A 13,157-nucleotide genomic window follows, 5' to 3' on the forward strand; every position below is an offset into this window, starting at 1 on the left:
AAAGCCAACTGATCTCACCGGCCCTGAGAGTGGGAGGAGAAGACAAAGACATGAAATGCCCCATCCAGGATTACAGAGTAGGTCAATGGCAGGGAAGATGTTGAACCTGGTCCTGTTCTCTGACCACGTGGTATTTTCAGCACCGAGGGCAGGATCCCTTGCTGGCAGATCAGTGAAGGGAATCAGCAGTGCCTCTGAACTCTGTTTGGCAGCTGCAAGCTGATCTGGAGTCATGACAAATCTGTTTTCCCTCATATTCTACTAAACTATCAAAACACAGGTTGACACACAGAAAAACACAATGACTGGAGACAACAGAGCCCTGAGCAAACAGCTGAGCTCGTTCCTCTGCCTGGAGGGGTTGTGCTGATCCATCACAAAAGGCCTTGCTCAACACCTCAGTTCTTGCAGGAGATCTGATGGAGCTTCAGGCCCACTCACTTGATCTGGACTCCCCAGGGTGCCCCTTGTGCCTCATCAAACCCACCAGTAGGAAAAGGACAAGTTTCCTCTCCAGGTTTCCTTCCTCTTTGGTGCTGGGGTACAAGTTTCTCCTTCCTTGGAGAAACTCTGCAACCACCAAGGTTTCCTTTCTGACAAGTGCATGGGAAGTATATGAAATATTTTTCACAGATCTCCTGTTAGTCCAGGGCCTGCTATCTGGCTATACCTTGTTTTTTCTCTTCTCATTAGACATTTTTGTAGCTGCTCCTTTCTGGAAACCACGTTTCTGTTCCTGATAGTGGCAAACAAGCAACAGTCATGCAAATGGTGTGAGTCAACATGTTTCCTACAGAAAGCTCTTCAATCCAAAGTGTGGTTTCCTTGGAATCTCGACTTATTTGGTTCAGAGAAATTTGGGGGGTATAACCACAACATGAGTTTTGGAGCAACAAAATAAGAGAAAAGACCGCTTAGATCAAGAAGGAGAAAATTCTTCCTGGCTCCTATAGGTGATCAGAGCTTAAACACTCAAAACCCCATAGAAAATAATTTTGAAATAACAAATTGTCCCATGAGACAAAATTTAGTTGCTTCATCATCTTCTTTTGCAAGTCCAGTGAATCAGCTGCAGACTTCATACTCTTCAATTAAATAGAAACACTTACCACAATCCCAACCAGCCATGGGGGTTTTGGTACAACTCATTTTAAGGATCTAAACTGGTCAGCACAGAAGATATGCTTTTGACTTCAATTAGTGAGAAATTGGGCCTCACAAGAAGTGCTTGGCAGGATATTTTTCAGTATCTTTGAACCCCAGTCCTTTCCCACACATACTTTTAAAATAATTCTTTAGAAACCTGCTTATAGAGGTTTCTTTGCCAAAGAAACACATTTTTCCTCCTTTCTGTAGACAATAGGTTTATTGGTGGAGGGGTGCTCATAAACCAGCCAGCTGAAATAGTTTCATATAAATTTGCTTTAAAGCGGGGGAAGGGAAACTGTGTTTTACTTGTTGCTTTTTTTTTTCTGCCTTAAAAGCACTTTGCACACAGATTAAGGGATGAAAGTAGATGAAATAACCTGTACCAGTAGCTGACAGCAGGATGAGGAGGGTGGCTTTAGAAACAGAGTAAAAGAAGCAGGATTTTCTACCTGCCCCAAGCTGGTCTACTCACAACCCTTGGAAGTGTCACATAACCACTTTTTTTACCAACCCAGAGGAGCCATGGCTATAATGCATTACTATAAGCAGCCAGATGTTTGATAAAGCTTTCTGGGAAAACAACAGTGTTGTCACTATTAGTAGCAACAAAGATGACAGGACCATTCTGAAAGCTTCTGTTCCCAGGAAGTTTTTTTCTCTCATCACGTGTGCTTAATAGGTTTGGAGAGCATCCAGTGTTCAGCCTCTTATCAGAATCTTTCTACCTTTTAACATGCTCCTGCACTGATGGATAGCCTAAACATTAGCAAGCAAGCTTATATTGCAACAGTCATAACTTGGCTTCCTCTGGTAAACCAAATGTCATTTGTTCCATTAAAAAAAAAAAATCCCTAAATCTATAAACACTCATTTACAACCTCAACGTTACTGAATGGCTTTCCTGCAGGAAAACAAACAGATCCCTGCTTGAATTCACTCCTCTGAGACTTACAAGCCTGTAAACATGAGTAACCCTTCCCTTGCAAGCGATCCTTGGACTGAAGCCCACGAGCTGTTTGCTTTGCATGGAGGCAGCTCATGCACGAAGCCTCATCCAGGCTGTCCTGCCACCAGCTGGGGGGGGATTCTGTAGAACTTGCCTTTGTCTTTTCCCATTAGCAAATGGTCAAATCCCGAGGAAACGCTTGAATGAAGAAACGAAAATCCAAAAGATAACCCAGGATGGTCTGGAGAAGAATTAGGAAGCGAATTAAACAAACATCAGGCAGGAACCAGTGGCCCACGCACGGGAAAGACTGGAAACACCCAGGAAAGCAAACAAAATCACTGCTGGAAACAGGGCATTCCCTAATCACCTGGCTCACACGGCCCATTAACAGTCATATGGCAACAGCCATCTGCAAATGACTGAGGGGGAAGACATTTATTGTAGGGGATGACATGCTGTTTGCAGGGGCATATTCCACTCTTCCTCAGTTTTGCTTGTTGGACAAACAGCATCTGTGCCACGATAATAAAATCGCTATATGCTTGATTTTTGACTCGGGTCAGAGTCTGACTTGATCAAAAAATAATAAATTAACATACAAGCTGAGGCTTGGCATGCAGGTAAAAGTGACTTTTGTAAGTGTTGTGGCGATACCGGGAAAAAATATTACACATGAACAGCTCAGAAGTGCCACATATCCACAACTTAAATATGCTGGTTATGTCTAATCCAATTTGTAATCAAAAGACTTGGTTTTTAAATATTATTTTTTGCAGTTATCTAGTGACATTTTAATGAATAGAAATACATTTGTCTTCTGTGAAATTTAAAGCACTCCCTATGGTAACCCCCTGATTCCTGGTCCCAAGTTAAAACAGCACACTCTAACATTATCAGCTTAGTGATTCTTCTAGTTGCATCACCCCAGTCAAAGGTGTCAGCCTCAGGCATCTCATCTGAATTTGCCTGGCCCTGTTGTGAGGCTACTCAGATCTTGAAGCCTACAGATGTTTTTCCAGAATTCTAATTTCCTGTTACAAGGGAATCAGGTGAGAAATAAGCTATGTTTTACTTCCATTCTCATCATGTGCCTCTTCATTCTCTTCTTTGTTGGGATCAAGCATGTAGTTCCCTGTTACTGCTTCTGAGTTTAGCACAATGGATCCTGAGCTCAGGAGACATTTGTTGACCCCTTATGTTTTTAGCTTAAGAAATCTGAAACTGAACCAACCAGGGAAAGTTGCTGCAGTCACAGGCAGGGATGGAAGGGCTGGGGAGGTCAGGTCTTCAAAGGGCTCCGTAGCATTGAGAAATCATGCACAGAAACCTGTGTGGATATGCCATGCAATGTAATTTAATGTTTTCTGCATTACACCAGCATGGAATTCACCTCATCACACTTTATCATCTAAAAGCTGAGACACTCGGAGTCTTCCCAGGCTCCCTGTAGCCAGTGGGCAGAAAGAGCCACGTCATCTCTCCAATCCAGATGCCTCCAAGGCTGCAATATGTGTGCTGGGAGCTTAAGAGGCTGGACTCACCAGAGGTCTATTTTAATGTCATTCTGTGCAAACACACAAAAGCCATCTCCTGCAGATTTCTGGATTTTCTGCAAGCCAGTGTTCCAGACAGCTGGAAAAGGCTGATTCCTTTTTTTCCCCCACGTGGGTAAAGTTTTCAGGCAGAAGAGGCTGTTTCTGGGGAAGCTGAATGGACCTTAAAGGCTGTTAGAATTAACTGCCCTGGCCACTGGGTTATCCCTACAAACTAAAGGGTAAGTTGTGAGGGGTATGCAGAGGGGATAGGGAACAGATGACCCCTGAAATGGAGAGGAGGAAACTATAATGAGCATATTCATTAGCCAAGGGCAGACAAGTACATCCTTCCTGCTCCCAGATAATCCTGAGCAGACGGCTCTTCATTTGCAGTGTCCTCTTGGATGCCCTGGTTTATTTGCAGTGTCCTTTTAGATGCCCTGGCAGGTCTGGGAGCAGAGCTGGAGCAGCCTGGGGGGCCTGCCCTGCCTCAGCACACAGCTGTAAGCCAGGTTTACTTGTGTGGTTGACATCAATTAGCAGAAGCAAGTTTCCATTTTCTAAAGGGTCAAGTCAGAGTAATTCCAGCAAACACAGGGAAGCCAGAAGGCTTCTGTCCAATGGCCAAAGCATCCCAATGCTTTTCCTGACCACAAATGACAAACAGTTAAGGAGCACGTGAACCAGAGAGTGTAACCTCTCCAAAGCAACAAGGAAAAGCAGAGCTTCGACTAATAGCACTGATTAGCATAAACCCAGTGGAGTTAATGACTCTGGTCTAAACTTTCAACCAGTCTGAGCAAATGCATTGCAAATGCAGCCCTCTGTGAGCCTGAAAACAGGACATGGGACTCCCAAAGACCTGGGCAGCATCCTCGGGACAGGGCAGGCTCCGTGCTGTTTCCACAGGCTCTTCTGCAGTTTGGCACCATTGCAAGAGACAGAAGCCCTCAGTAAGTGTTTAGTTAACTAACATTTGTATTATAAACAGTGGGTAAAGGATGAGGAAACAGGACTTGAGCAAACCGTGAGAAAATGCCTTTTTGCCTGAGACCACAGCAAAGGGACTCCTAATCAAGGCAGCCCTGTGATTTTTCAGATTCCTCTGCCACACTATATTACAGCCTAGCCCCAGTGACAGACAAACACTTATTAAAACAAATTCTGACTAGAAAGCATTAATGTGAGTAACAAGGTTGCCGTTCTGCTGCTCAGATACTTTCCCAGAATTGAACTTGGGAAAGATGAGCTTATTCAGAAAGTACAGTGAGAAGGTACTTTGCTGGACTAAGAAGACATAGTGATCAGTGGAGATATTGATCGTGCTGTCTCGGCAACAACAACAAAATTATGCATTGATTTCTCTGGAGACTGGATTACGTATCGATTATGTGAGCTGCAAAGCACAGGCCTAAGTAATGCTATCATCCCTGCCTGAAATGCTGCTCCTAGAGTAGTGAAGTCAATAGAAAGGGGAGATGAGAAATCCATCGAGGCAAAGGGTGAAGTCCCAGGGTAATTAATTAAATGGCAAAATTCTCCCTGGCTCAAGCCGTGCCAGGATCTCTACTTAAGTATTTAGCATCCTGAAAAGTCTCCTAATAGGAACCCAAAGGACACAGTGAATAAATCTTTGAGCAAGTAAATAATTCTAGCCCATCCCAAGTCCACGTAACACACTGTGTTCAGACAGGCACTTCATTCATTGCCTACTCCAACTGGGTCACTAATAAAATGCACAGGGTTTAGAAAAATTTGAAAACTATCTGTGGAGATAACTCTTGGACAAAGTCTTTAGGGACCATCCACTGTAGCCAGCGAAAAGCGATATTGTGCTGGCCTTTTATCAGCAAGGTAATAAGCTTACAGGGGGACAGACTCTCTGGATATAAGTGATATAGGCTGAATTTGTAGGAGAAAGGTAACGAGGTAGAAAACAGTCCCTGAAGGCTCACCTTTCAAAACACAAAGCTTCTGTCTCGTATTAAACTCTGCAGATTGCTTTACAGAAGCTTAATGTTTCTATCTTTCAGTGCTTCCCCTCGGAGTGACATTCAGCTTTTGTTTTGGCCATTCCAAAAACTAATTATAACATGTTCCCTAGAAGGCTTTTAGTAAAACTAAACAGTTAGAGGAAAAGGTCTCAGTACTTGAATCCAATTCTTGGTACGGTATGACCTGCCCTTCCAGGTTTCAGCCAGAATCATTAAGATGTGATACTTTCCTTCTGGGAGATGCAAGGATTTAGTGATCAGCCAAGATGACTCACCCAAAAGCACAACTGCTGAAGTTTGCATTTATTTTGGTGGTGAAAATAAGAAGGGGGAAAGAAATCTCAAGGAGAAAGCAACAAAAGGCAAAGACCCTTGTTGTCAAGATTAAAGCAGTGGTGTGCAAAACCAATCCTCTGGTGATGCACAGAGCTGAGAGAGGGTGTCTGGGAGCAGGAGCCCGACTCAGCTGCGTGGGCTCATATGTCATTTTAGTTTCATCTCACCCATATTACATAGATGTTTTCTTCTCCATAAAGAGCTGATTTGAGTGAAGAGCATGTTTTAGCCAGGCCAGGCACTGCTGATCAGCCAGTGTCCCTTTCAGGGGACCTTTCCCTCCCTTCCTTATCCTATAATTGTTCATAAAAACAAAGACATATTTTTGCTTATCAAAATACCCATTGCTAGCCTTAGACTGGAGTAAGGAGGTTATTGCTGTGCCCAGCTAACCTCTTTCAGCAAAGAAAGTGCAAACATGGCCTTTATTCTGTGCATTTCCTGGAGGAAAGGAGACCGGACAGGAATTCAGATAAGAAAACTAATGCTGTTGCTGTTCTTCATATTCTGTGAAGTATTTTAATGGGGATAACAATCCACATTAGACATCCTGTTCAGTAACGTTTTTAGTACCCAGCTGAGTCCAAATATAAACTATAATGGCATATGGAGACTGTCTTAAGAGCCATTTCAAATCAATTTAGTTTTATATAGTGTCTCTCCAAGTCTCTCAAGGTGATTTACAGTGAAAAAGCAAATAGTGGGCTAGTGATTTAGTAGAGTAAGGCGTGGCAGCTGTCAGGCAGGAAGGCAAAAATGCTGCATGGAGATGCAAAGCTATAATTTAAAAGCAGGACAAAGCTAAATATATCTCTTTGCTCTTCCAGTACAAGAAGCAGCCAGGTAATGAAGCCAGGCTGGGTTCAGTTTAACTCAACTTTTCAGTGGAGCACTGAGGTCATTTACAGACAGACCTGGAATCTAAACCTTTTCCACTCAACTGCTGAGATTAGGAAAAAACAGGGAAGAAATATTTGTGACCAATTCATTTTAGCAGTTTTACCATCATATTTCACAACCTCAGAAATTTTAGACTTCCTGTGGGTTGGACTTTTGCCTTATGGGCTTATTAAGTCAAGAAGGCAGCTTTAAGTGCCTTTTTCATGGCAATTGTTAAAGCATAAAGCAAATTGCTTAAAGAAGCAAGACTCCAGTCAAAAAACCTTGACCTTGCTGGTGTGGCAGCCACTGAGCTGCTCCTGTGCATGGAGAAAGAGCAGTTCTGCAGGGAAGGTTTCAAGGGTGTGTCCAGCTACAGGACAACTCTTCTGTGGGTTCTCATTCTCCTGCTCACCACTCAAGTGAAGCTGCTAAGGAAGCCATAAAAATGCTTATATTTAGGCATCCTCAGCATGAAGATCACATGTGCTCCTTACATTTCCCTGCCACCAAACACTCCAGAATGGGCTGGGGGATATGACTGTGTCAGAGAACTCCAGGCAAGAGAGAGAAGGAATACTAATGTCTTCCTAGGTGAGGACCTGAGCACCCAGAACTGTAGAACAGCTCAGGGTGGAAGGGACCTTTGAATGTTGGCTGGTACAACCTGTCACGGGAAAGGGGGCCTAGATGAGATTATGTAGTGCCCTGTCCAATGGCATCTCAAAAGCTCCAGTGATGAGGACTCTGCCACATCCTTAGGGAGGTTGTCCCTCTGTGCCACCTCTTTGAGAGGCCTGAACCACCCATGTTCCCTTCCAGGTGCCAGGACACGCTCAGTATTTGTCATGGCTGCTGCCTGTAGGTCAGGGAGATGGTGGAAGCCCAGCCTGCTTGTGCCATCCCTGGTGTCAACTGGGGCAAAACGTTTCTGGCCTCTTGTCAGCTCCCCAGCGAGCACGTGGGAGCAGTTCAGGATGCCAGGGCTGTGAACAGCCTGAATTGTGATCACTTGAAAAAGCACCACCCCACCCTACCATCTTGGCAAGTTTTGGGTTTGTTTAGTGGCCTCGGGGCTGACGCTGGATGTTCTCACCCAGAGCTCTCCAGGTGGGAATTCACTGCTCCCAGTGGCTGGAGTCTGGTGATGGTGCAGTGTGGCACCATCTCCAGGCAGTGACTCCATGAGTGCCATGGGCTGTAAGTACTGATGGGATGTCTATTCACCTGGGAAAGGACCTTCTTGTCCTTTCTGCTGTGCAAGTAGTACATGTTCTATTAAATAAAGTTCATGTTCCCTATGCAAAGGAACGCACTTTAGAATGATGATACACTGACACATTGTATGTTAAATATGTATGACATTTAAAAACCTTAGAAAGAACTAAAAGTCATCTATAAATACTAAAGAGCACGAAGTCTACTTTTTGTTTTCATTTTGCTTCTGATCCTGCACTCTGAGAAAAATACTCTTCACATTCTAAGACTAAATTATCTGTCCAAGAACTAAACCTATAATTTTATTCTATCAGTCAAGCTGTATGTCACACTATTTTTATATTAAGACAATCAGGTTCTTTGAAGCACAGACATACACCCACTTAAAAGAAGTGTTCAGCTGAAAGCAGAAGCCTGTGGAATCAGTGGCAATTTGTGTCTTTCAAGAGACTGATAACTAAATGGAGAAATGCAGATCCTAATGAAAATAAGGTTTCTTTGCTGGCCAGGATGATATTCCATTAGGGTATTTGGGTCCAGATTAATTCCTCTGGACTGCAAGCATCTAGCCTGGCTTTGAATCACTGACTTCTACTGGCTTGAAATGTGTCCTTTGGAGATACTTATTTCTCTTTCTTGCAAGAAAGGGCAGTAAGTAATCTGCACTCCTAACTTGAGTACCTTAGCCAGGTATCCAAAACAATATTAGATTAATCCAGGCCTTGCTCTAGTTTTTTAAGCATTTGTTGTGTGGGAAACCCACCAGAAAATCTAGGATTCAACCCACTGTTATGGGACAGTCAACCTCGCCTCTAGGAAGTATTTTCTGCTCTGCAGGGCTCACATGTTGCTCTGGGAAGATGCAGAAGTTTCTCACTAAGGAAAAAAAGTGCAGCAAGACCAATGCAGACATTAAAGCACCACCACCAGGGAGGCAGGTTTAGATTGCACATGAAGGAGCATGTTGGAAAGGACCACTGGAAGTCATCTAGTTTCCTTCTGCCCAAAGCTGTTAAGGCAACTTGCAAGTACCAGGAAAGTTCCAGCACTGACTGTAAATATGCTGTGCCAATTTTACATACTGAAAAAAACAGGTACAAGTCAAATAAGAAGTACAGGCAGAGAATGGAAACTCCAGCTCTGGAGCCCCAGTATTTTTCCTTCCTGTAACACAATTTACCATCCAGTAATCATTTTTTTCTGGATGAAGAAGCAACTGTTCTCAGATTGGTCTTCACTGCACATTCACTAAGCTATTCCATGTGCTTCTGGCTGCACTAGGAATGGCAGGAGTGCCACGGGACAGCAGTGAGGGGCTGTGGCATCTGGAAACCCTCACCGTCACTGGCTGAAGAGAAGCAGTGCTATCCTTCTCTCACTTCACTAGCTCTGCTATCAGCAAAATGCCTTTCCCCATTTCCAGATGGGAACTGGAGCAGTGGGAAATATTTTTCCTCGGTATTTGTCCCTCGTTCCTCCGCTGACAGAGATTTTAAAACAAAAGGTCACTCTGGTGGATTTAAAAAGCAGTGGAACTTCATGCCCCTAATGAATGGGCAGCAGGAACTCGTACTGGCAGTGCTCAATGGCTGCACATGAAACCAGCCAGGCTCAGTAAATGAAACCAGATCCCAGAGTGCAGCCTGAGATAACCGAAAGTATGCATCCAAATTTATTGTAGGAAAATGACTGGCTGGAAAAAGAGTGGTCTGCTCTGCCCCTGCACCTCCAAAACACATTGTACCACTTAAACACTCGAGAAAGACATCTGCCAAAAATGCCATTAATTCTCCTGAAGGTCAAACATATTTCTCTTGTAAAACAGTTGAAGCAGCAGTCGTGCATCTTTGATTACTCTTACGAAAGCAACTTAGGAAAAATCCTGGGATTGCTCTTGTGTTTGAAGTCGGATGTTTACTGCTTCCTGGCAGCGACTTTTGTTGCAAAGGTGAAACGCGGTCGGGAAATGATGGTAACCGCCCCAAAACAGAGCCAGTCCCAGCGCAGCCTGTCCCAAACCCCAGCAGCGGATCTGTCTCTCTGTTCGGAGTGCCACCCTGTGGACACGGCTGCTCCCAGAGCTCCTGTCCTGCCCACAGCCCCCAGAGGCAACCCTCAGGACCACTGCAGCACCTCCCAGCTCCAAACCCTGCTGGCTCCTGCCAGTCCTGCACGTCTCGGGATGCCCCGGGGAAAACGGGGCTGGGGGAGGAGTGGGAACTTCTGTACCAAACTACAGCGTTACGAAAGACCATGTTTTGCCAGTCCTTTCTACCCAACAGTACATGAAATGCCACCACCACTCCTGAGCTGGACAGGAAATAATTGGGGCATCTGTTGGTAGCACTGAGCTCTCTTGCATTACACCACAGACACAGAGCTTCCCACACTAAGAAACTAGAGAAGTCCCCTGCTTGTCCCCAGATGAATGAAGCCCCTGGTAAGCTCAATTTCGTCCTTAGAAGTCAATTTCTGGATTGCATTATAATTTTTTTTGTCTCTGACTATTTGTATAAGACTCGCAGGTTTATTCACTGGAGATTGCCACCATAAATTTTAGAAGTCTGGCTTACAAAGCCTATAACAACCTTGTTTAGCAAAGGTGTGCCTTGCAGCATTCCTTCAGTAATGCCACTTTGGCTGCCCCTTACCTCTGGGGTGAGGTATTTCATCATGATTTCCTTTCCTTTCTCTCCCAGCTTTTCATCTGGAGCAATTTCATATTCCGCCTGGAACAGACACACAAAAAATAAAAGTCAATATTTGCACTCATATTTCACCATTATAACTTCATTTTGGATGTGGCCTTAACAGAACACTCTGTATGAAAAATCCAAAGGATAAATATCATTTTCTGGTGGAAGTAAAACCTCTATACACAGCCTTATTAAAATCCTGCCACTTTATTTTGACCAGATCCTAGTGGTGCATTTTCTGAGGCTGTCTCTCTTAATTAACACCAGTACAATTTAATTCATTTATATTTCATAGCCTTGCCAAACCAGCTTTCAGAAAGCGTTCAGTGACAAGAGACGTCAACTTCATTTGGTTTTGCTCAAAAGGAAGGTGGGCACAGAAGGTAAAATTATTTCTCTGAGTAGTAGAGAAAGTGAATGTTTGTTACTCTTGTCACAGTGGTACTTCAAGTGCCAAGTGAACTCCTTCAATATATAGTCTTTTGGGTTGAATGTGTCTCTCCCATGTATTTACGTCTTCCCCTTGGTCCCACAACACTTGTGCAAAGCAGAGACAGACACTTGCCCATCACTTTCAGTGATCCTTGACCCATTCCCTTCAGAAGGCAGATTTTCCAGGATCAAGAGTAAACAAGAGAGGCCATTTAGAGGAATAGACACTACGAGCCAAACTCTCTTTGGCTTCCCCAGTGCATTAAAAAAAGGAGCATCTCACACACAAAGTTTGCCTACATTTTAAAATTCTGACTATCCTATGGATTGTAGCACTACTGACTTTTGATGAGTTTCAGGACCATATTTACAGAACAAACAAAAGAAGCACTATTTGTGCACCACCAAGACATTAATCACTTCAGTTAAAGCTTTGGATCCATGGCAGGCAGTCGAAGGAAACACGTGCTGCATGGGACCCCAGTGGCTAAATGACAACAAGTTCTTAATGACATTCCTGCTTGGCACTGCCCAGAATATAAAGCTTTAGCCTTTGGATTCGAGTATTTTCAAGAAAAAAAAAAAAAAAGGAAAAGAAGAGAGCCTAACAGCTTTCATGACTGTATTAAAAAGAGGATCCCAGAAAATCCTGCCAAACCAATTAAATAACCTGGTCCAATACAAGCTGTCTGCAATGACAAATGAGGAGGAAGTTTAAAAAAAAAAAAAAAAAAAAAAGGAAGGTAAATCAGACTGAACTGGCAAACACTTGGAAGAACAAATTTCAGAACTCTTGCCCACTGGAAGATGTATGTACTGCTCCGAGCTGGGTGCAATAAATCTGAAGGCAGGCTGTAATGGATACCCCAGCTAAGCAAACCCAGGAATGACATGGAAACCACAATGTAGTAATAATGCTATTCCCCATCTATCTAGCCAGTGCTCAGCTGGCTATTGCAGCTCCAGTCTGAAGCTGCATATTTACACACACACACAGAGCAGGTTGCTTGAACAATCTGGAATTACGACCTGGTTTTGTCTGGGAAATGACAATGACCACAAATAAAAGACAAACCTGTATTACTGATGAAAAATACACCAAAAACTAAAACCCACAAGTACAGTACTTCTCTTTTAGTGACCATTTTGGGGATGAAACTGTTTATGTCCTCATAAAACTTAATACCAGGGTTTAAAAAAAAAAATCTTTCATCCTATTTCCTGTCCTTTTAGATGGTATCTGAGTATGGGTCATTTCAGCTCTTAGAGCACAGACACTCTCAAATGTTTACAGCATCTTAACAGCATTTTCCTCTATGATTCCTTGCTAGGGAATAGAGGAATAGCAAGTGAAACAAAAGAACAGATTTTTTAAAGCTGAAAGTTGCCTCTTATTTGGACCTTACAGTTTATGGTTAGGTTCACAGACAAACTAGATGTAAAGAAAACAGAAATAATGTAAATGTAAAACAGAAATTCATGTAAAAGAAAACAGAAATAATGCATTTTAATGAAAGAAAACATTTGTACTTAAATGTAACTGTCTATGCAGAAGACTGCAAAGAAAGGAAAACTGCTTGGCACTGCCTCAGCATGGAAGCATCTAGGAGATCTTCTGAGTCCTCCACTCAATGCTATTTACAATTTATCCAATAATGACAACTTCTCTCTCCTTCATTTGGTTTTAAATTCTGGATCCTGGTAACATATTGGCTTCCTAACAAATAAAACCTGATTGTAAGTCATCATCTGCTATTTGAAGTGCACCAGGGAGATGTCAAAAAATTTGATATCCTTTTTGCCACAGATAACCTATAACATTTACATCCCACCCAAATTGTACAATGGGAAACAAATTAGGACAGTCCAGAAGAAAAAAATTCTGCAGGGATTGGATCAGTGTTTTGAAATACAATTCCTGATGGGATACAACATATGTAGAGTTAAATGCACACACACACACATATAC

General features: G+C 43.1%; 2 protein-coding genes across 3 annotated transcripts in view; both read right to left on the bottom strand.

The window, feature by feature from the left end:
• The window catches only part of INPP5F (inositol polyphosphate-5-phosphatase F), a 278,232-nt gene that overhangs the window by 197,617 nt on the left and 67,458 nt on the right, over positions 1 to 13,157 (bottom strand). The gene's annotated exons all lie outside the window — the stretch shown is intronic.
• The window catches only part of GRK5 (G protein-coupled receptor kinase 5), a 156,156-nt gene that overhangs the window by 38,735 nt on the left and 104,264 nt on the right, over positions 1 to 13,157 (bottom strand). For both annotated transcript variants that reach the window (XR_010432401.1, XM_064663656.1), the window contains exon 4: positions 10,712 to 10,789. Coding sequence is in view for 1 of the 2 variants with exons in the window: in XM_064663656.1 (XP_064519726.1) it covers positions 10,712 to 10,789 (78 nt within the window). In the remaining variant the exon portion in view is untranslated. The remainder of the gene's footprint in view (positions 1 to 10,711; positions 10,790 to 13,157) is intronic.

Source organism: Pseudopipra pipra, chromosome 8 (genome assembly GCF_036250125.1).
Source record: "Pseudopipra pipra isolate bDixPip1 chromosome 8, bDixPip1.hap1, whole genome shotgun sequence".
NCBI lineage: Eukaryota > Metazoa > Chordata > Aves > Passeriformes > Pipridae > Pseudopipra > Pseudopipra pipra.